This window comes from Rhinolophus ferrumequinum, chromosome 2, assembly GCF_004115265.2.
Source record: "Rhinolophus ferrumequinum isolate MPI-CBG mRhiFer1 chromosome 2, mRhiFer1_v1.p, whole genome shotgun sequence".
In the NCBI taxonomy this organism is placed as follows: domain Eukaryota; kingdom Metazoa; phylum Chordata; class Mammalia; order Chiroptera; family Rhinolophidae; genus Rhinolophus; species Rhinolophus ferrumequinum.
Genome location: NC_046285.1, coordinates 47,722,150 through 47,746,137, shown reverse-complemented (window position 1 = coordinate 47,746,137; position 23,988 = coordinate 47,722,150). Strand labels below are relative to the sequence as shown.

Below are 23,988 nucleotides of genomic sequence, written 5' to 3'. Positions count from 1 at the left end.
CAATACACGTTTCACAGCCCACTTCCCTGGAAACGACAGGGGGAGAGCCAGCCCTGGCAGACCCTCGGGGGTCAGCGTTAGGACCTTGGGCTATGCTTTGGGGCAGAAAGGAGTGAACACAAGAAAGGAAGAGTTTTCCGTCGGTCCAGGTGTCTGGGTAAAGCCCCTGAAACTACTGTAGGAGGACAGGTTCTTCGATATGGAGGCTCTGTGGCCAGGATTTCAATCCTGCCAGCCTCCAAGGGCCCCTGCAGCGTGGCTGTGGTCAGTGTGTCACCTTCCCCTATCATACCTATGAGCTCATTTGAAAGGCCCACCAGTCTGCTGCCTTCCCCCGCCCAAGACCATATGATACATCCCAAAGCCAAACAGAAATGGTGTCTGAATTATTTGCCTCCACAGATCTCCTTTTCTAGTGTGGATAATGGTAGCTGTTTGTGAATACAAAGCGTGCTGCGCCTTTCATGGAAGTGAACAAAAAGCATCGTTCTAGAACCATGCCAGGAACCCCCCCAACCCACCAGGGCAACAGGAGGAGGGCCCAGCGGAGGTGGGAAAGGCCATGGCTCCACCACGCAGATGGGCTCCGGGAGGCGGGGGAGGGAGACTGAAGAAGAGCAACATGAAGCACCCCCCCCCCCCACCCCTGCCTTTCAGCAGCGGACAGAGAGGCACTGCTTGGAAGGAGGGAAAGGAGAAAACCTAGGTGCTGCACTGCTCCGAAAGCCTACTGACGGTCACTAGTCTTGAGGCAGGAAGGTAAAAGAATCACCCGTTGCCACCCGCCAGAGCAGGGAGGAGCTGGTAAGCGGGAAGCTTGGGGAGATCCACTGCCAACGACTGAGAGGGTACTGAGATGAGGGCTTCAGAGAAAGCAAGACACTCCACGCCCTCCTGCCCCACGAGCCTCTACGAAGAGACCTCACCTTCCCATTCTCTAACTTGCCATAAGCATTTCCTGGTCACAGAGGCCTCCGTCAGTGCAGAATTAACACATTTCTTCCTACCCTCCAGCAGAAGAACGAGGCAGAGGTGGTACAGGGCACCAGTTCTATTAGCTACTGGCTGGTAGACCTCAGACAAGCCAGCTGTTCTCTCAGCTTCAGTTTCCTCACTTGTAACCTGGATGTTGTCTGACAACCTGCACTGCCATCCTCATGGCAAAGGAGCGAATGAGAGTGTGCTGCAGAGTCCTTGCGAGATGGCAGGACCTACCCAGCGAAGGAACCAAATGTGCTCCTCGCTGACAACCACCAGCTCCAGGAGTCCCCGAGGGGGTGAGTCCTGCTTATTCGGGGCCCTACACCCCAAGCCTCAGCAGCAGCTCTGCTTCTCCCTTGCCTCGGTTTCCCCCTATTCTTCCCAGCAGAGAAATGCTAGTCACATGCTGGACTCCCAACAACCTCAGGAAGCATCTGCCAGGTCCTCAGAAAGGGAAAAGTTGTATGTGCCAGTGTGCTTAGAGGAGGCAGGCTTCAGGAGGGACACACGTCCAAAACATCCATCAGCCCCAAGTGCCAATGAATGTCGAGCATGAGCTGCAAGGAGAGCTGTGCCCGGAACTGGCCCAGCCACTAGCTTTGGATTCTCTGGGCAGAGAGAACTTGGCATTCTTGGGAGCAGCGAAAACATTTAACTCTGCTGGAACAACATCGACAGTCAGATGTTCAAAGCTGCAGCCAAGAGCCGAGCAAACCTCTCTCCGTCCACCATGCCATCCCCAGCCCCAAGGTCAGAAGAGGCAGCTGCTGCTCCCACCCCTACTGAAGCTGCCCTGTCCTGAGCTTAGAGCCACTGCAAACTCAATCTCGTGTTCCAATCCCAGGGCAGAACAGATGGGGGCCAGGCAGGGTCAGAGATGCCAGCCTGGGGACGTGCCCCCAAGCCTGGGACCAAGTTAGCTGGCAACAGTCCAGCCCAGGCTGTTAATCAATAGCTCTGGTGACGTAAGCTCTGGCAGGGCTGGCCTGTGCCTGTCCAGGAACATCCATTCCTGGGGTCCACTGTCCTCTATCCTCCTTCAAACATACACCGCCTGCCTCCTGAGGGAGTGTGGGACTCCAGGGGGCTTTTCCTAAGAAATATTTGTAAAAGAGAACTGATATGAACTCTCAGGGAACCAAAAGTGCAGAATTCATACCCCTCGTGCCTCTGCCCCTGTCTTCTGAGGAAAACTGACAAACCCAGTGTCCCTCAAACCCTCTCTGAGTGGTTTCTGGTCCTAAGGTCTCTGCCTCCCACCTCTGCTTCCCTTCCTATCCCATCCCATCCCCAGTGGATGACCCCAGGGCCAGACGGGGCACTCACCAGATTTGGAGTAAAGCACCAGTACATTATTCCGGGTCCTGAGAAGTTTTTTCAAGTCCTTGGGGTCAGAGATCCTCTCGATGAGTGAGGAGACCTTTGCGGAGCACAGCCACACCGGCAGGACCACCTGGAAGTCAAGGAGCCACGGGCGGTGAGCCTGAGCCCCGGCTCCTGGCCAGGCCTGAGGAAGAATGGGGGCCTGCGGACATGCTGCATAGAGCACATTGTACTTCAGCGGGATAAGGGTACCCTTCTCACAAAACTGTAACTGTCTTTTCACTTCATCCCCTCTCCAAGTCACCACCCCCAAGACACCCCGCCAAGACACTTCCCAGCCCACTCCCAGTGTCCACGTCACCCTCTTCTGCGTGTACGTTATAGGGCTGTATAGAAGCACTTGCCACCCACTCAATCGAGACATCTCTGCACTGCACCCCAAATGCCACACACCAAAGCAATGTGAAAACTCCCTCCCACCTAGGAGCACCAAAGCACACAATCCACAGAGAAGTATGATCACCTCTGATGTTTAGGATGAGAAAGGATGGGTGAGGGGTCTTCTGCTTCCTGCACTCAGCCAATGATCTCAGGAGACCAGCCAACAAGAAATGAGCCAGCTGTCCCCAAGAAACCGGAAAACCTTGCACGTAGAGGTACTAGGTACCTTTGGGCACAATGAGGAGTGGGCCAAAAGCAGGGAGCGCGCGCGCGCACGCGCGCGTGTGTGTAAAGTCTGAATAAGGAGCAGTCACCCAGCAGGTCCCCGCACCCAGCCCACACAGCTGACCAACAGTCCCTTGCCTCGCTGGCAGAAAACACGGGGTTACTATGTGGAGAAACTGACTAAGGAAAGCGCTGCTGGAAGACACAAGGCAAAGATGCTGGAAGTCAGACCCTGAGAGAAAACGGGATTCAGGGAACGTCTACAAACTGAACCTTGAGATGGCCCATCCCCCAGCATCCCTTTTTCAGAATGCGGCTCGTCTTATTCCCCCAGGCAGGAGATTAGACAATTTTTCTCTGGAGAAACTGAGAAGCACAGAAAAACAACCTAAAAACAGTGACTTGGAGATCCTCCAATGAAACAGTAGAGTTCCCACTCAAATACCCATTGTGAGGCCCTCTAAGTAAACAAGGGCCCTCCACCCCTTCCTACACTGGGTCTCCCACCTACAGAGCTAATGCCTTGCTCTTCAATACAGACAGAGAGTCAAGGTTCATCAGATATCTGAGGAAAGCCCTTAAAGCAAATGACAGAGATGAAAACAAACCAGTGGAAAGATGAAACTTAGATTGAAAAGAAAAGAAAAAGAACAGAAGAAAACAACGAAACTATTATTATTCTCAGAGAAATAAAACAGTACATCCATCAAACAGTAATTGAGTGTTATGAGAAAGGAATGGTCAAAGAGAATCAGGAAAAACTCTTGGAAAGAAAAACTCACAGAAATAAAAAATGTCAATAGAATTGAAAGTAGAATTGGGGAAAAAAAAAAACTCTTAGAAAATAAAACAAAAAGATCAAGAAACAAAAAACGAACTAAAGGATAAGAAAAATAAGACGGATCCATTAAGTACAAGAGCCAATTTAAGGAACTACAGAAAAAGGAGAAAACAGAGGAAAAGAATTATCAAAGAAATAATTGAAGAAAACAACCCAGAACTGAAGGATGTGAGCCTCCATTTGAGAAGGCCCGGCATCAAGAATAAAAAAAGACTCTCACCTAAGTACATTTTGAAAACTTTCAGAACACTGCTGACAAAGAGGAGATTAGAGTTTCAAAGAAAAAGAAAAACACATATGAAAGATCAAGAGTCAGGACTGGCAGGATGCTCATTGCCACCCAGAAGACAGCGAAGCCCTGCCTTCACAGTTCTCGAGCAATGCGATTCCCAGCTGGACTTCTATAACCGGCCGGACTACCTGGTAATTGTGAGTACAGATTCACTCAGACTTAAGATCTCACATGTGAAAAATTTACCACCAATGCACCCTTTCTACCTTGTTTCCCTGAAAATAAGACCTAGCTGGACAATCAGCTCTGATGCGTCTTTTGGAGCAAAAGTTTATATAAGACCCGGTCTTATATAACATAAGACCGGGTATAATATAATATAATATAAGACCGGGTCTTATATTAATTTTTGCTCCAAAAGACGCAGTAGAGCTGATTGTCCGGCTAGGTCTTATTTTCGGGGAAACACAGTAGGAAGCTACTGGAACTCATGCTCTACCAAAACAAGAGTTAAAAAAAAAAAAAGAAGAAAGACATGGAACCTAGGAAACAAAGGATCCAACGGAGAAGAGAGGCAAGGAGAATTACCATGTTGACGGTGACGAGAAGCCCAGGACAACTGTTCCGCAGCCGAGAGAGCAGCCAGCACAGAATGGAGCAAGGACAGAGGGTTATGGAAGAATGTGGTCAATAAAAACAGACAACTGTAGATTATCTAATATGCTTGATCATATTGATCCGTCAAATAATCTGGCCAAAGTTACACAGCTAATAAGAAAGAGCCAGGACCTGACACCCAGTCTCTATTTGACCCCATGCCCTCTCAGGCCACTGCCTCTTTGCAGCCACAAGTCTGAGGTTGAGCCTGAGCTCTACCACTTGATAGCGAAGAAGCCTAAGCAACATCACTCAACCTCCTAGAAGCTTAATGCCTCGCATCTGACATGGAGATAATAACACCTCCCTCGTGGGACTGCTGTGAGGATGAAATGGGACAACTTATCGAACATGCTTTATGAATCATAAAGCACTCCAATGCTATCATTACCATAATATATAATACAAATTTCCATCTCAGCAGAGTAGAAGACAGAAATGCGGCCATATTCTAGTGTTTCTAAATATAATCGGCCATTAGATTTCAAGATTCCTTCTCCCCAGGGTAAATGCATCCAGGAGGAGGAGCTAAGGAATTACTTCTCCCTCATTTTGCCAGAGCTGTGTACGATGCCTGAAGACCACTGCCTTTATCAGCCCACCTTGAGAACTCACGAAAATGTTAATTTTGCTTTATTATTACATGTTATTTACTGCTCCCAGAGAGCTAATCGACTTCAAACTAAAAAGTCCATAGCTCAATGCACATAATTAAAGGAAAAAGAAGAAAAGAATCTGTGGGAAAAACACGTGGACTCTGTTCTGTTTTTACTCCTCAGGTAATCTGCAGTCAAGAAAACAACTGCCCTCGCTTAGTACCCGGGGACTCTGCCCCGCAGACCAGCCCTCCTGAGACTGGCAGGCACCCACACTTCTGGAACTGGGGAGAAGGAAAGGGGAAAGGAGGGAGGGCGAGCGCAGTGCCCAGCTGCCCAGGCAGCATGCTGGCACACACCTGGGCCACAGCGAGCACAGTGTCTGCAGCAGAAACTACAAGAGCTGAGCCCCATGGCACACGCACAGCTCCCTTCCTGTAAAACCCAGTGCATTCCTCATCTTCAGGTCATCTAGCCAACGGCCACCCTCAAAGTAAACAATCCACGTTCTAGTCAGCCACCAAAGCCTCGGACCCAGCGTCTACCCTCACATGACAGAGAACTTAAGCTGCACCAGAGATACACCAAGCAAGCTGACTCTGCTTGAATGCCATCACCGGCATGGCACTGGGGCTTACACACGAGCAATGCCTGCGGCTGGGTATTTATGGAGGGCCTGCCTCCTCCCCCGTCCTTACCCTACCACTAGGCTAGGAGCTCCGGAGGACAGGGCCCAGAACAGTGTCTGGCCCCTTGAAAGACTTCAGGAAATGTTTGTCCAGCAGATAAACATGACAGAGCACACAAGTTACCACACTCCTGACCTTTGCAGAGATCGCCCACTAGGAACACGTTACACAGTGAGTCTGCGGCAGCTCTCAGGAGACCTGGAAGGGACCAGTGACAGCAGACAGACCACAGCGCAGTCACAGAGGGTCTGGGCTGGAGCATAGCAGGAGAGGTGGGGTCAGGCTGGGGGTCTTCTAAGCCTGGCTCAAGAAATTCATTTGGCCATGAACTCAGACGGGGCAGCCAACAGGAAGCTAGAGGTGGAGGGACGAGCTGGGTGACTGTCCAAGCAGGAAGAAATGGGTCAATCCGAGAGCCTCAGGGAAAAACAACAAAACCCAATGACTATTCCCATATAAGGCAGGAAGAGAGAAGAGGTTAAAATGATCCCAAGGATTCCGGGCTAGGAGTGAGTGGAACAATAGCCCCAAATGGAACAACTGAGAAGCAGCACCAATAGAAACCTCAGTCTTATGTTCAGGCGTGGACCTGTGGACAAGACACCCCAATACAGGCATCCTCCAGGCTTGAGAGGAAACCTCAAAGCCAACGAGGTCTCTGGGGTCGAGGTTCAGAAGGAGAAGCAGAGGGAGGGAACACTTCAGTGAGGGGAGGAAGACGGACAGAAGGAACGTCGGGAAGGAGAGGCTGGGAAGTGTTGCATCAACACAGACCACGGAGGAGACACACAACAAAGAAGGTGACTGATCCGTAGGCAAAGGCCATAGCCCAGTCCACTGGACACAGGATCTTAGCCGCGTGGGAGGGTCAGAAACCAGAGTGCTGAGAAGAGAAAGCACAGCTGCACAGGAGCTGGGGTGGCCACAGAAGGAGCACACGTGGCCCAGCAGGGTCAAGAGAAAGACGGGCTGTCCCCACGGCGGACGTCTGTGGGCACAGGAAAGGCAGGCTTTGGAGATTTGGGAGTGAGAGAGGAGAACCGTCAGGATAGCCGGATCTGGGAGGACCCAGGGACTTGGGGTGCAAAGAGCTAAGATGTGAGGCTTAGCATCTCTGAGTGCGGAGGACGAAAAGCCCGCTTCTGGCCTCTGACAGACCCTCACCTTAGCAGGCAACCGCAGGGACAGCCAGGAGGGAGGCCCTTTCCTCCCTCCCCTAAGCCTAAGGGGACGCTCTCCCAGCCACTTAACATTCTCCTTTCTCCTCCACTTCAGTCTACTGTAACCTTTCCAGTGTGCACGCTCCTTCCTTTCCTTCAGATGCAGCTCCAGTGAGCCTTGGATGGCACTGAGCGCCTCCCTGCAGATTTCTTAAGTCACGAACCACAAACCTTGACAATAAGTATGGCAACAATAACGACGTTAATGATGCACAAACCCTCTGCTTTGTCACGCCCTCAGGGGACACCGGGCAGTGCTGAGAAGTGCTTCAGAAGCCTTTGGAGCCAGCCATGGAACTGCTTCTGGGCTTGGCAGGCTCTTTACATTCTAAGTCATTCTCTTTGGCAGTAGAGGAGAGGGAAAAAATCCGCTCTGTTCACCATGCGAACTCCTTCTGATGGGCTCAAATAATTGCTTTCTTTCTGCTCAACATCCCGCAGCTTTAACAGGATTTGCATCAAGGAGGAGCCGCCCCCATGGGCTAGGCTGAGACCCATAAACTACTCCACCAGTGCAGGGCAGAACTGCGCTGGGAAGGATGGCCTCCCTTTTTCTGCTACTGGGGAACACAGGACCCCAAAGCCAGGTCCCACTTGCATCAGAGAGCAGTGCCGCTGCCATCACAGTGCCAGTCCCTTAGCTCCCAACCGCTGTCACAGTGCTGTACGCTGCTCAGAACCCCAGACGCCTCTATCAGAGCAGCCCCTTCCATGCCCAAGCCTCTCCCCACTCCTCAGAGCCCAGCAGCACCCAGGGTCCCTGGCACAGAACCTCACCTCCACTCCACCACAGCGGGAGGCAATGGCGGGGAGGAAACCGGGTTCCCACTTCATCTTCCAGACTCCTTGCAGTGTTCTCCTAATAGGCGGGTGCCCATATCAGGGCCTGCCAGACAAACCACCCTCCGGCCTAGCAGCCCACGCTCGTTTGCTCCCTTTGTGGTTTTCCCGCCCCCTCATACGCCATGGAAAGAGCACTGCTTCTGGAGTCAGAAACCCAGGGTCAAACCCAGGTGCCATCATGAAGCGCACGTTGATCTCAGAGTATCATTTCCGCACCTGTAACGTGGAGGGGACAATGCTGACACCTGCCTGGCAGGGTTGGTTGAGGATTAAACGAGGGGGGAAAAGTACACAGAGAACCTAACATAATGCTTGGCATGCAGAAGCACATAATAATCGCAATTAGCTGTAGTAGTACCACTAGTGAGACAAATCACAGAGCAAGGACAACAGTAAAATGGGCACCACCTCTTCCTCCCCAGGGCCCAGCTTGCAATCAGGCAAAAATCCAGGCAGGAAGAAGTGTGCACGTCCACACGTTCAGCATCATAAAACCTGGAATAATCACCCATCTGCACAGCGACCCAGACAAGAGGCTGTGGCACACATGGAGTGCTCCATCCAGGTTTTGTGCCCATTTGCCCCTGATGAATGGGTACAGGGGAGGAAACTGACGCTCAGAGGGGCTCAATTACTTATCAAGGTCACACAGTAGGTAAGCAGCAGAGCTAGGACTAGAGTTTGGGTCTCCCAGCTGCTGGCCAGAGGTGGTGGTCTGCTTCTCTCAATTCCACAAGCTCCCTGAACTTGGGGCAACCCAAGCCAAAAAAGGAGCACCTCCTGCCCAGGCAGGGCCCATCAAAGCAGCCAGGAAAAGCCCTCATCTTCCAGAATCCCATGGCAAGGAGGGTCTCAGCAGGGATTTCCACTAACCCTCTGCTTCCTGCAAACCCAGAGCACCCATGGTCTGCCCTGGTTCTCAGGGTCCTGGGGCAATTAGCCCAGAGTTGCCATTACACTGTGTACAGGAGTCTATGCCCCTTTCCATCTCCCTCTTGCTCTAACACACAACACACACAAGCTCCTCTCTCTTCACTTAAGCTCACCCACGACCGCCAGCAGGCTAAAGAGATAAAGAGTCGTACAATTCTGGAAAATAATAGGGAGAACAGTCCTTGTCACATGACACCCTAAGCTTTAAAAGGCCCCAGATCTCTGGGGGTGGCGCCAGCATCCTCAAGTTCTCTATAGCCAGGGAGGCTGTCTGTCCTTTCAGACTCACTATTCAATGCAGAAGTATTCATGAAGCCAGAGGTACTCAATTATGTTAAAGCAGCTTGCTAAAGGGGGAAGATTTGAGAACAGAAGTTTAACATTTAGGAAAAAGGGTGGAGGTGGGACTTGACCTTTTTGCTCTGTCACCTGAAAAAAGATACCCTTCTGATGTTGGGAGCTGTGAAGAAACTAGCTTAATTTAGTGTATAACCCACATTTTGCTCAAAATAGTTTTGAAATGTCAGGATCTAAAAGCCTAGACTCTTAAGAAGCTGGTGGTAAAGGGATCCAGGAAAAATGTTAAAAACAGATGACCTGAACCTAAGGTCAAAAAATTTGAGTTCTTTCGCCGAGAATTTAGAGCTGGAGGTTTGGCGGAAAGAGCCAAGAAACCCAAGTTTTGTGCAGGCTTTGATGTTTCCTGGCTGTGCATCCCTGGACAAGCCCTCGCTCCTTCTCTAAGTCTTAGTTTCTTCCTCTGTAAATGAGGGTGCTCAGCGTGATTTCTAAAGTCCTTTACAATTGTGACATTTGGCCAACCTACTCTCACGACCACTACTGGAGAAGCACTGTGAGGTAATTACACCTTACGAAGAAACCGCTGAGTTTCTCTGAACACGCGGACCGCCCATGTTATAAGTCACACCGCTCAGTCTCCTTTGCAGCAAGTGTGGCTAGGTGACAAAATTCCAGCCCCTGGAATGTAAGCAAAAGTGTTGTGTGTTAACTTTTAGGAACTGTCCCGAATAGACATCTGGTAAGAGTCTTAGTCCCTTCCTCCTCCTTGCCAGCTGGAGTTTGGATAAGATGACTGGAACTCAAGCAGCCACCTTGATAATAAGGAGAAAGGACTTGCTAAAGATGTAGAGTAACAAGTCAGAGAGTACCTGGGTCCCTGACACCACAGAGTGATATCATGGCCCTGAGATACCCCTTTCCAGGCTTCTACCTGAGGGAAATAAACAATCTTTTAAAGGCATTATCATTCTGGGGTTTCTGGCACACATACAAATAGAACTTGAGTACCTACTGGAACAAAAGCTTTACTAGAAAGAAATATTAACGTCTGCTTCAGTTGGGATATTTCTAAATGTCTGAGGCATCAAACCATGCATCATACTTCAGATAAATTGTCATAAGAAAGGCGGCAGAGAGACTATCAAGGGTTTGATTTACTAGGTTCCTACTACGGTAGTTACCCACGTGCCACTGTGCCTGTTCTTATCAGGTGTCTTGGTCACCTGATGACAGCTACCCCTAAATGAAAGGCAGATTAGCTAGTCACGCTGCCGTTTCCTTCAGCCTCAGCTCTTACTCGGAAGGGGACCACTGCAGGAGAATGAAAGGCCGGACACCCCTGGCAGTGCACAGGCTTGAGGTGGGCTCGTGGGCTCCCCAGGACAGGACCCCTCTCAACAGTCCTCACGTGACATCTCCGGCCTCCAGGTAGCCCCCCAGAGCCGAGGACTCAACATTTCCTGAGCCCGCTCAACCTAGCGGGGCCAGAAGGCTGTGGGAACCAAATATGTTAATCCACGGAAGTCCCTACCGTTTCATCTTGGATAGCTCTAGTCATTAGACAGTTCAAAGCCTTCCCGCTCCCGTGCCACTCTGTCAGCCTATCATACTCTGCAGACGGCAAACACATTCCCTCTTAGGCGTCTGTAGATGAAATACCCCAATTCCTCAGATGGACCCTCAACTCCCTCACCATCCTGAATGATCAGCGCTCGACACAGCCCTGCTCATGATGCTCAGAGCTATCCCAATGCTGGGAGCAGCGTGTCGGAGCTTGCAAAGAGCAGTTAATCTTCTGCAGTAAACTATGATTTATTTTGGAAAATAAACACCTATGCTTTCATTATTCAAAATGCAGGCAATTAATCTCAACACAAATCTTGACTGGTGGGTCACAGTTTAAAAAAAAAAAAAAAAAGTTGAGAAACACCCTTAGTGAATCTCTTAAAATACGGGCTCCACTGTCTTTTGCTGGCAAAAGCCTAACCTAGTACAATTCGTTTGGAAAGTCATTTGGCACAATTTAGCAAGTATCTTAGAAGTATTTCTGCTCCTTGACTTGATAATTCCGCTGTGGGGAATCTGTCCTGAGGAAATTAGCGGAGGTTCTGACACAGATAGGACTCATGTGGTCCTACTCAGAGGGGTCAAGAGTTGTAAGCAACCTCAATATTCAACAGTGGGGGAATGGCTCCTTAGAAAAGCCCCTCGACAGAATAACACCGCCATTTAAATGATGTTTTCAAAGACTGTGCAATGAAAGAAATACTGTTTTAATGTTAAGTCTTAACACACAGAATTCAAAATGTACATGGTATGATGACAACGATATGCAAAAGTATGCTCAGAAAAAGACTGAAAGAAAAAAATGCATCATAGTGAAGCTTTGTCCTTTGAGAGATTTTATTCTTCCCCTTTGTCTATTTTTCTAACTCACTATACTAGACATTTTAATATTAATTTAAATATTTTAATATTTTAATATTTAATATTTTAAAAACTACCACCAATTGGCCACCATCATGGAAATACGTAACAACCTCACAGTATCTCCCCACAAGAAAATATAACTGTGTGGTGGAAAAACCTGGCAGAAACCCCCCTGACTAAGGGACTAACGTTAACCTCTCCAGTAATGGGGCAAATCCAATCAGATGCCACCTGACAGAATGCACTGAAGAGAAATATCACCGAAAACCAAACTGAGGGACAGTCTTCAAAAGTGTCAGTCCAAAAAACAAAGACTGAAAAACTGCTCCAGATTGAAGGAGACTAAAGAGTGAAGACAATTAAATTCAACCTGTATTTCTAGACTGGGTCCTAAGCCAAATGCTACATTCCAGAGTTTGATCACTGTACGTACTATGGTTATGTAAGAGAATATCCTTGCCTTTTAAGAAATACTGAAGTATTTTAGGGAGCAAAGGAGCATCATGTGTGTAAACTGTATATATGTAGAGGGAGAATATTTTAAAAACAAATATGATAAAATGTTAATATTTGTGGAATTTGGGTAAAAGGCAGGTGAGAATCCTTTGTATTCTTCTTGAAATTCTTCTATAAGTCCAAAATTATTTCAAAATAAGAGTTAAAAAAAACTTACCTAAAAAGAAGACCCCCCCCCACACACACACACGCCAATAGAGACACCGAGAACACAACCAAATACTGCCTGCCACAGGCCTTCTGGGAAACCTCCACCATTCAGCAAGTATTCACTGGCACTTTCTTAAGAGTTGTGCTGATCTGCCCTTCTCACCTCCAGCTGACTGTCTGCCTCTCTGCTCACCTGACATTATGCGTTTTTTTATAAGAACTATTACATGGAATCTGCAGTCTTTTTCATGCAACACGTGCCTAGAATGGCCTTGATGAGAGAGAGATACATAAAAGAACATTAATTTTAAAATACGGGTAATTTATGCCCCTTCAAAGGGCAAATTTTAAGCACCTGTCACCAACCACCACGGCTAAAACACCGAGATTTCACAACCAATACTCGCCAATGTTCACATGTCTACCCAGCAGCTTTCCAAACAAAAACAAGCACCATGTGTCCCTGAATGGCAAGTGTGTGTGTGTGTGTGTGTGTGTGCGAGAGAGAGAGAGAGAGAGAGAGAGAGAGAGAGAGAGAGAGAGAGAGAGAAGCGGGGCCTGGCATGGCCCTGGGATGTGGGACCCTGACCAGCTGCAGCTGAGAGAGCTAAATGTGCTTATGAAGAATGAGAGAAATGGGAAAGTACTTGGCAAGCGAATAGAACCCAAGAGCAGACTCTTTACTTCTAAATTCCAGGGCCTAGGGATTAGCCTGTGATCGTCACAATAGCTCAAAGTACAGAGTGCTTACTGTGTGACCGAGAGCAGGCGAAGCAGTTCACGTGATTATCTAATTTAATTATTTTGGCAAGTGAACGAAATAGTTCCTTTATTATACCCATTTGATAGATAACAAAACTGAGACTAAGAGGAGTTAAGACACCTGCTCAACATCACACAGTAAGTAGGTAAGAGAGTTGTGACTTAGACCCAAGTCTGACAGACTCCAGCAAAAAGACAACAGATTCCTGGCGCCACGCACACCTTGCTGCTTGCTCCTGTAAATACAAAGCCAGCTGCCTTTCTTGTATTTTGCTTTCTTTAAAAAGCTTACTCTGTACGTGGCTTCTCCACAATACCGTTCTTGCCCCTTATATTCCACTCAGCACAAATGTGGCTGTCAACAAGGGACAATCCAGGGGCAGGACAACTGAACGGAGAGCTTATAAAAACTGGTTTTCTTATCCTGAAATTGCAACTGCAGTGCATTTAGCCAGGACTTAAGTCTCTCAAGTTTTTAATGTTTTGAAAAACCTCTTTGAGAGCCAAGCGGGCTTTGGGTCCCTGCCAGCCTGTGTACACATGGCATGAGCTGGTAGAGGGAACGAAAAAGAGCTGGTAGAGGGAACCAGGGATTGGGCAGCAGGGAGGCAGGAAGAGCAGGTGAATTCCCAAGCTGGAAATCCAACTGTGCCTCCGAGCTCTGATCATTTATAAGAAAATAACAACTCAGGTGCTCATGATCCATGCATATATCCCTGCTTTCACACAGTATCTCATTCAGTCCTCTAAAGTTGAGAGTCTCAGTGTTTTCCACCCTCCAGGCCTCATCTCAAGAGCCGAGTCATAAAAATCAATTCAGTGGCATTTTTTTAATGACATTACATAGAAAACATCGGTGTGTATGTACCACAAGTAGCAAAACTAAGTATTCAGTGAAACATATCTGTTATATTTATGTATATCTGTACTTGGTTATTATGTAAAATGTATAATTGTTCTTGTAGGCATTACAGTGAAAATGCTGGAAAAACTACTATAAACAATCTGTATGGGAGGTGGTACTATCCCCACTTTAGAGATGTGAACACTGAGGCTCAGGGGAGTTCAGGGACGCACCCTGGGTGGAGCCTAAAAATGGCAGCACCGGGACTCAAGACCAGATCTGATGCTCTTCTCTTTGCCTATCAATGTGAATTCTCCCCACTGATGTCCATGGGAATCCTTCCCACTCCATACAGCTGCACCCAGAACAACACCGAGAAGCCAGCAAGTCCGCTTTCCCTTCCAATCTAGCTACTGAACGTGACCAACTGCAAAGAGCTGCAGTGACAATCTGATCCATCTCTCCTCTGCTGCCTGCATGCCCGCAATTCCCCACGTGCCTTCAGAGAAAAGCAAAAACGCACATGCTCAGCCAAGTGATGCTGCACAGTGTCACTCGTGTATGTGGCTGATGACGTGGGCAGAACTGGTGCCACACCACTCAGTGGACAGCAGCAACCTCAGCTGCCCAAACACTATCGACCTCATAAAATTAATGTTAACTTGTAAATTTGTCTGGTTTGTAGTTGCACAACAGCTCGAAGTACAGGCTTTTCAGACATACAGATACCTGGGCCATATCCTTGAAGAAAATCCATTTTTACACATACCCTCTCCCTTTCGCTTCTATAGCCAAACTGGACAACCTCTGCCACTGGCCCGTCTTTTAAAAACCTCTCCGGACAGCATGTCACTGCCAGAATTTTCCATCTCTCCCCTTCTCTCCTATCCATTCCTGAGTCCTCTCAGATATGCTCCCCAACCACCAAAAGGGCCGTTGGTGGGGGTTCAACAATGACCTCCACATAAGTAACCCCTATGGGCACCTCCAGTTCTCGTTTTGCTCAACCTCTTGAACCCTGGCGAACCCTCTTACACCCCCTTTTACCTCTCCAGCCACCCTTCCCGTCGTCTTCTTTGTAAACCCTCTTCTTTTCATCCTTTAAATGTTGAAGTTCCTCGGGGGTCACTCAATCCACCTTCTCTTCCCACTCTCCACTCTCCTCCCGGGGGTCTCACCCACCTCCTAGGCAGCACCCCTAAATTACCATCACCAGCTCAGACCTCCCTTCTGAGTGCCTGCTCACTCAGCAGTTCTTAAGCCAGGGGCAAGTATAATTCTCAAATGTTAAAAACCTAGCGCTCATACAAATAGGTACTGAGCATATTTCAAAGTGATGTAGAACTCATTAAAAAGGGACCCACTAAAATGACAAAGTTATGTCCAAAGAGGACATTAAAAAAAAGGTTAAAAAAAGATATTTTTTAAAAAGAAAGTATAAGAAAGTAATATACATGTGGTTGATGGAAAAACAAAAAAGAATCCTGATAAAAGATTGCTAAATTAGATATCAAAGTGGTTAACGTCCTGCAAGGCAATAACCTTCCGCTCTCTCTTCTCTACCAAACAAATGATTTGCCTCTAACTTGACAGAGAATGAGTCCTAAAGAATAATAAGCAAAGTTACATTCCCCAGAGCACCAGATGGCCCTTAGGTGGGCTGCTCAGACAATGCTCTAGTATGACATTAAAAAGTCACTAACTCATCTTTTATTTCTAAGCTTTTGAATAATTTTTCTTTACCCTGGGGTCTATGAAGTTGGATGGGGAAACATCACATCTTTATTTTCATGAACCTCTAACTGAAATTTAGCCTTCCCTGTGTTATGAACATAGGTAACAAATTCCAGTAACACTGGCAGTGTCTGTGACTGTGCCAACAGAAATCACCTTTTCTCAATCATACTACAATTGGTGCGGAAATCTTGAAACAGTGTTTATGCTGATCACTACTTCAAATGACAGAAATTAGCAAACCTGCCACTTGATCTTCTTATATGATGCATTCATTAAAATGTAAATATTATTCTATCACATATTTGTTATATTTTGATAACTGTATCTCAATGTCACTGGTTTCCTTTGTAATCCTATGCACTGTTTTATACATTTAAAAGCATTATCCATAAGTCCCCAGAGAAGCCTTTCCTGACTCCAGGCACTAAGTTAGGAAACCCTGTTACACATTCTGTTACCACCTTATACATCTTCCTTCTAGCACTTTCTACCTAAATTAAATAATAAATTAGCGGCTCTCCCACTAGGTAATGGGAGGAAGGAATGGTGTCCATTATTTATGACTATGACCCCCATGCCTTAGAGCATGGTATGTCTGGCTTATAAAAGACTCTTAAGAAACGTTTTAAAAAAATAAAAGAAAGATCTGTGAAATGAATGAACATCTATGGCACGTGGAGCATGCAGATCGTGGCCCATGTTTCTTTGAAATAAGGGGCATGTACAACACTCAGCCCAGGGCCCAGCAAGGTGAGACCCCTTCGTGAGAACAAACCTGCTTGCTCCTCGGGAACCTGCCCTACTTGGTCCAACAGCAGAGCTTTCCAGCCAATCCCATGTCTCCGCTCAGATACTAAATCACCTTTATGTTTAAGCCCCAGAGTAGGGCCCTCGACCTGGATCTCCATTAATACCTTCCAAAGCAAGGATTAAAGGATCTGCTCATGTATTAAAGACATCTGCTCATGCCAAGGGGTTGGAAGAATGGTAGGATTCTTTGGGGGGATGGATTCTTTTCCCCTTCCCCAGCCAGCTGTCATGAGTTGGAAACTCTGAAGCCAGGTACAGGCTCACCATCAGGCCATCTGGGAAAAGACAGCACATCAAACTGGGGGCTCAGTATTTTTAACCTTGGGGAATAAAAAGCAAAATGGCTATTCTAACTCCACACTCCAACTGAGTGTTTAACCCCCTACTGCATGACTGCAAAGCTCACTATTTAGAAGTGGCCGTAAACTGGTTTGTGGGAAGAGACCCTGATGGATGTAGAGCTACCAGAGGGAAAAGCAAATGAGAGCTAGGCAGGCAGGGTGACGGGAAAGGTGGGAAGGACGAACGACGAGCACTCCCAGCTGGCTACCCCTGCTGCCCTACTCAGACCATCAGGGAGCTAAACAGCAAGTTTCACAGACATCCCATAAAAATGGCTGCTGTTACTATTTCAGAAAACAGTATGTGCCAACCTGGCCGCCTAAACATTCAGGGGAGCCTCTAAGAACTATCACTGTGTCCCAACCCATCTATCTATCCGCTTGCCTTCCAGGCCACAACCCCACTCTTGTCTGATGGTCCACCTCCGCCCACCCCTCTACCCACCCACCCATTCTTCTCTAGGGGGAACAGTACCTACTCAGCTTATCTCACCCAGTTAACAAGGGACTCGACTACACAGATGGGAAATATGTGGAAACACTTTGCAACAAATGTATCGGGCGGTCCTAATTCTCATCGACAGATCAAACGGGCAGCCACAGGCTCCAGTCAGTGGTGCATGACGGGCCACGCTGGAGGAACAGAACAGCCCAGCAACGGGAGAGCTCCTCCTGTCTCCCACTCGGACCTAGGACGCCAGGTGGCCAAGTGTGAAAAAAAGCAGGGAAGAAGGGTGGAAAGGGAAATAAACCATCAAAGTCTGGGTAATACAAGAGAACTTAGGCTCTCCTTACATCTCCTGCATCACTCACTGGCCCACTGTCACTTAGACAACCTCCAAAACCTACCACAATGACCAAGCCAGACACAAGAGCCCTACAGAACAAAACCACAATGCTGGGGCGAACCCTCCAGGGAGGCGGTGTGGTTGGAATCGCCATTCTCAAGAGAGGATCCACTTTCAGAAGAAAGGGAAGAAAAACAGCACTTAAACCCTTAGCCCCAATTCACGCCCCCGCCCCGCCATCCAGAGGTAGCACAGGGGCCCAGTGGGGAGGGGCAAGGAGCCAGGCAAGAGCCCAGCTTCAAAGAACTGTGCTGGGGAGAATCGCAGCAGCACAGGGCCCCATCCACGTCTCACAGCCTCTATTCACACCCCCTCTGGCCATTCACTGCCTCCGCCTCCTCCTAACTGGCTTCCCAGCACCTCTTCTTCAGCAACTTGAGATGACTGCTGTGGCTCCCACTTCTTGGGCACTCCCATGTGCCAAGCACTGTGCTGGGTGCTTGCTGTATTATTCATGGTTCTTTCAACCCCGCAAGATGGATATTATTATTACCATTTACAAACAAGAAAACTGAACCGGGGCCCCAGGTCACACAGCTCCTGAGTGCCTAGCTGGCTAAAAGCCCATGTTCTGTCCACTGCATCACACTTGACTTTATCTTGTAGATAACAGAGAGGAAAGGAAGAGGACGAAAGTGTTGTTCTGAGAAAACTAATCAGTCTCTCCCACTCCAACCTAAACCTTACGCGCACAGTGTGGTCTGACTGATCTTGATAATAAAAGGGCAGCTTTCATCATGTCTTTCTATTACCTACAAAATCAAGTCCCATAAGCTTTGCCAAGCATTTAAGCTTCTTTATGATCCACTTTTCCAGTCTCATACCCCCATTTCCAGACTCAAATCCCGCCTTCCAGCCAGCCTGGCCCATCACTTCTCATTGCCCACGTTTCTGTCTGGGAGGTTTCCTTTCTCTGCCTGCAACACAAATTCCTTCAATCAGACAGACTGGGGATGACGGCATGCCAAGTCCTAGGCTAAGTGCTGGGGACACAAACAGACAGGACAGGGAGGATCCCCACTGCCAAAGAGCCCAGAGCCTGCCCTCCTTGGGAGTTGTGAACCGGGGCCCTTCTCGGGTCACCTGGTGTCCCACAACCTGGCCCTCGCCAGAATCCACAGCACTCAATGCTTGCCACTCATACGGCACTTAGTCATTGCTCCAACTTACGAGTATATGCCAGTTCTGTTTTAAAACTTCCTCAGTAATGTGTTTATTTCTGTGGGAAAAGTGCACTCCAGGTTCCAAGCAGCATTATAAATGGCAATTAGGTCCTTAGGCCAACCCACAGAAGCCTATTAAAGCCTATATAATGGTGTAAAACCTAAATACGCGTACATTAAAAGCCCTGCAGGAGAGAACACCTGCAAACATCTCTTGCTTCCTGCACCCCCGCCCACTATCCCACGAGGTTCTGAGCTTCAAGCCTCCATTGGGGCAAAGACCCTAGCGGTGCTTTGGGAGGAAGGAATCAGGTAGGAGATGGGGTGGGGGGAATGCAGAGATGGGGTGGGAAGAACCCTGACTTACAGTTTAGGAGCCTGGCTGTACTTCCAGCTCTGCAATGACGAACTGGGTGGCTTTAAGTGAGTCCCTTTCCTCTCAATGCCCCACTTTTTCTTTTAATCAAATGAGAGAGCTGAGTTAGATTAGTAGTTCTCAGACTTTTGAATCACACAGATTGGCCGGATATATTTTTTAAATATACTTTTTAAAATATATTTTAATATATGTTTAAATATGTATAATGTTCTATATATTTAAAAATACATTTTACCAAGAAAATATTTTTTAAAAAATCACTATATACCATCACTTTCTTTTTTTCAAAAGGATACTATAAAACCACCCCCACCACCCCACCACCCCCCAAATAGAAACATCATGTCAGAAAAATGAAGTGTTTAAACTGAAAATGTTTGATTCACGAAAAAAGAATTCAGCACTGTTATTTTTCCAGTTTGTCTGTGGACCCGTGAAAACTTCGTCACAGCCCCGCTGCAGGCCTTGGCCCGACGCTACTGGACCCACTTGGGCCGGGGCAGACAAAGGTCCTCTCCAGGTTTGAAGACAGGATGGAGACTGTGGACAATCAGCATGGATGGCCCTGGGGAAAGGTTAGCTGAAGGGACAGCTGAGCTAGACAGCAGGAAGGGCCTTCAGCCGCAGGGGTGGGGACAAGACAGGAGGTCACCCCCAGCTGCAGGCCCCAAGGGCAGCCTGAAAGGCCTGGAACCAACTTGTCCCAAGTGCTGACTGTGACTCTTTCCACCCCAGTATTCTTCCAGAAGGCTGAGAGCCCCCAAAGGAACCTACTTAAAAAGATTCCTTTATTAACTTTCCTGATCAAAAACGAATATATATTCATGGAGAAAACTTGGAAAAAACAGAAAAGCCTAAGCAAAGAAGTAAGCAAAAGTCACCCACAGCTCCACCTTCCAGAGGAATCCCTGTTCACATTTTGATGCACTGCTGACTCCTCACTTTCGTAGCAATCCTCAGCCACCCTGAAATGTGGCTTTAGCCTGCTCTTCCCCTATCACACTCGAGCACTTTTCCATGTCCTTAGATATTCTGCATGAGTATCACAAACTATTTTGACAACCAACATAGCATTCTAGTAAATATAAACATTCTTTATAAACATCACTTTCCATGCTATGGACAGGGCCAGAAGTCATTTAACCATGCCGCTGCTGTTGAGCACGTAAGCCATTTCCATATTTTTGCGATTAAAAAACATCATGGGTGTACATCCCTGTCCACAAATCTCCATAGACCCTTTTATGCTTCGTTATGTCCCTCCGGTCAAGGCCTGAGCACAATCAGCCCTCAGTAAACATTGAGTGAACAAAGCAACTCAATTCACTCCCAGGACCTGGGAGCCCGTATCAGATGGACAGAGTTTAGACTTACAGAAGGCCACCCTGGTGTCCACCAGCCACTCACCACCGACCCTGTACCTCGGCCTCACACCTGCTAAGCCAAGGGCTTGGGGAAAGGAGAAAATGTCAATTCCTTGCTGAGGACTCCCAGGTTCTAGTGCTCTCGGCAAAGCCACCAGCTCTTCCTCCCGGTGGAGGGCACCGGGCAAGTCTCAAGAGCTAATTCCCACACTCCCTCCAGACTGTCAACCCACCGGCTAAGGAAAGCCACGGCTGATCTTCCCTCTGAATTAATGTATGGCTGGCCTTCACTGGAGTCTCCCAGCACTTGAGGTATTAGCACTCGCTGTTCTGTCTTTATTTGCTCACAGGACTGATTTCCCTGCCCCACCCAGGACAACTCGGGAGGGTAGGGACAATGTGTATTTTGCTCTCCACCCAAAATTCAACCCAGTGACCAACGATGTGGTTGATAAATGTTTGCTAAAGGAAACTTTTTTCAGTCAGATTCCCCAGCTCTTTATTGTCACAGGAGGGAGGGGAAAGGGGGAAAAGGAGGAAAGCAGGGCCTCCTAAAACAGCTCAATTGCAAAGACCTGATAGAAAAATCAAGCTGGAGATGGTCCTCTCTGCATAGTCCTGCAGTCCTGCCTGGCCAACTGGCCCCAGTGAACAGAATGTAAGCAGATCGTCAAAAAGACCCCTAGATGCTGGTGAAGCTACACTGCCCCACTCCAACCTGGTTCTCTCCCAGAGGGAGAATGGTCAGATCTAGGGAGATAGAGGGCTTGCTTCCCTTATCCAGATAACCAGAAAATAGGGCCCACTCTTCACAGGTGACCCCAAGGGGGTAGGGTATTGGAAGATGGAAGTAGTTAAAGCAACTTGACCCACACTGGACCTTTTCTACTCATGTTTGCCCAGCATCCTTGCCACACCCAGAAGAAAAACAGAAAAATCTGGGTTGGAGAGGGTGCCAGCAACAGGAAGTTCCCTGAAACTTCAGGAATAACAGGAGCCAAGATGGTCCTAAAATAAGGGAGATCAGAAGTTACGGTAAAGATGTGGAAGGAGGCCACATTATCCCATCACATACCCACAGCAACACCAGGGCCAAACCCCCCCTCCCGCACCCCCATTGTTGTGGACACACCCATTCCGACCTCTCCCAGGGATGTCCTGGAGCGAGCCCCTTACACACACACACACACACACACACACACACACACACACACACCAAGCAAACTCCTCTTGGAGAGCCCACCACTCCCAGCACCCGGGCCCACCCCTCCTCCACTCTTGTATGATTTTGCAGTTTACAGCGCTTCCTCCTCCGATTACTCACCGGACCCTCCAGACAATCTTACGAGAGCGGTATCTTTACCGTCCCCATTTCATGAATGAGGAGACTAAGTCAGACACATTTCAATGATACTCGCAACACAAAGTCAGAAAGTGGCCGAGATTGGAGCCAGCCCCAGGAGGGTGTGGGAGCAGAACTCCGCCACGACCCCACCCCGCCCGCCTTGCCGTCCCTGCAGGCAGGGACCCAGGTGGTGACTGCCAGTGCCCTAGCAGCCCAGGGTGGAAACCAAAAACGAGGTGGTCCTACAACAAGGTTTCCGGCAGTGCAGGTGGAAAGCACCCCCTCCCACAGCGCACTCACACAGGTGTAGGGCCCGCAGTCTGGGGCGCGGCGCATCCCCCAACCCGTGGGTGTCCTGCCCTAAGCCGATGGCCGCCCCCTGACTTGCGCCCCCGCAAAGTTGTGTCCGCGTCGCAAGCACCCTGCCAGAAATCGCCCAGAGCCCGGGGCTACCTCCGGCCCCTGCGCCCCCGAGAGCTTCACGGGGAGGGCACAGGGGCTGCCTCCACTGCAACCACCGGGCCCCTGCCGGCCGGGCACGCACGTCCCCACCCTGGTAGCCGGAGGCATCTTCCCGCACGTCCAAGAAGGGCCGGGAGCAGGGAGCACGGACCCGCACCCGGGGCGCACGTGCCCGGGCACAGACCCCCGCACCACAGCCTCACCCAGATGGCCAGCAGCAGCAGCCATGCTGGCCCGGCCCGCGCCATCCCCGCCGCCGCTGCCCACAGCCGACTCTGCTCTCCACTCGGGCTCCCGCGCCCGCAGCTCCGCCGGGTCCAAATGCCACCGCCACTTCCCAGCCGCTCCCCGCCTCCGAGTTCCCGGTGCCACGTCTGCCAAAGCATGCGCATCAGGCGGGGAGAGGCGGCCAGGAAGAAGTGTTCCCTGGGAATTGTAGTTTGCAGTGAGGCTGAGCTGGAGAACCGGCAGGTGTGAACTTGACCCTAAGGCCACGTGGGAGCATGAGTGGAATACGGGGAGTAAGGGAAAAAAATTGAAATTAATTTGGGGGGGCTTACTTTGTGCCTAGAGTTTTAGAAACAAGATTTCATTTAGCTCACAAAGGTAAGTTTTGTTTTCCCCACTTTGAGGATGAGGAGGCAGCCCAGGGAACTTAGGTAATTTGATCCAGATCACACAGCCTGCAAATGGCAGAGTCCAGCGCTGCTTGTGAAGGACATTTGTAAAAGCCTTGATGCCTGCCTCCCAGTCTCCCACCTACCATTTCTTTTTTCATTCAAAAAAAAAAAAAAAACTTTATTGAGCTGTTGGAAAACAGTTTGGCAGTTTCCCAAAAAGTTAGATATAGATTACCATATGACCCAGCAATTCCACTCCTGGTCATATACACAAAAGAATTGAAAACAGGTACTCAAACAAATACTTGTATGCCAATATTCATAGCAGCATTATTCACATTAGCTAAGAGATAGAAACAACTCATGTCCATTGAGGGATGAATGGATAAATAAAATGTGGTATGTCCATGAAACAGAATATTAATTCATCCATAAAAAAGGATGAACTACTAATATATGCTACAATGAGGATGAACCTTGAAAATATTATGCTATTAAAATATTATGCTAAGAAAGAAGGCAGACACAACACATTGTATGATTACATTTATGTGAAATATCCAGAACTAGGTAAATCCATAGGGATGAAAAACAACTTAGTGGTTGTCTGGGGTTGGGGGGAAAAAGGAATGGGAGTGACTGCTCAGTGGGGACAAGATCTCCTTTGGGGGGTAATGAAAATATTTTGGAACTAGACGTAAGTGATGGTTGCACAACACTGTGAATGTACTAAATGCCACTGAATTGTACATTTTAAAATGGTTAATTTTGTGTGAATTTTATTTCAATACAAATTTTTAAAAGAAAAAAACTTTATTGAACCCATTCCATGTGCTAAAACATTCATGCATGCAATCAGTTATTCATTCAACAATGTTTATTGAATGCCTACTATATCCTGAGGCTCAAGATATATAGTAATCAGATGGACAAGGA

The 23,988-nt window shown here is 48.3% G+C and overlaps 1 protein-coding gene across 2 annotated transcripts in view; it reads right to left on the bottom strand.

Moving 5' to 3' along the window:
* PDIA5 (protein disulfide isomerase family A member 5) overlaps nucleotides 1–22,802 on the bottom strand; it is an 83,423-nt gene extending 60,621 nt beyond the window's left edge. The window contains exons 1-2 of one of the 2 annotated variants that reach the window (XM_033088791.1): nucleotides 22,636–22,802; nucleotides 2,308–2,434 (exon numbers count right to left, since the gene is read on the bottom strand). In XM_033088791.1, the coding sequence (XP_032944682.1) occupies nucleotides 2,308–2,434; nucleotides 22,636–22,680 (172 nt within the window). In that variant the 5' untranslated portion in view covers nucleotides 22,681–22,802. Of the gene's footprint in view, nucleotides 1–2,307; nucleotides 2,435–7,982; nucleotides 8,108–22,635 lie in introns of those variants that run through there. The other variant, XM_033088784.1, reaches the window with a different exon arrangement.
* Between the last annotated feature and the right edge of the window lie 1,186 nt (nucleotides 22,803–23,988).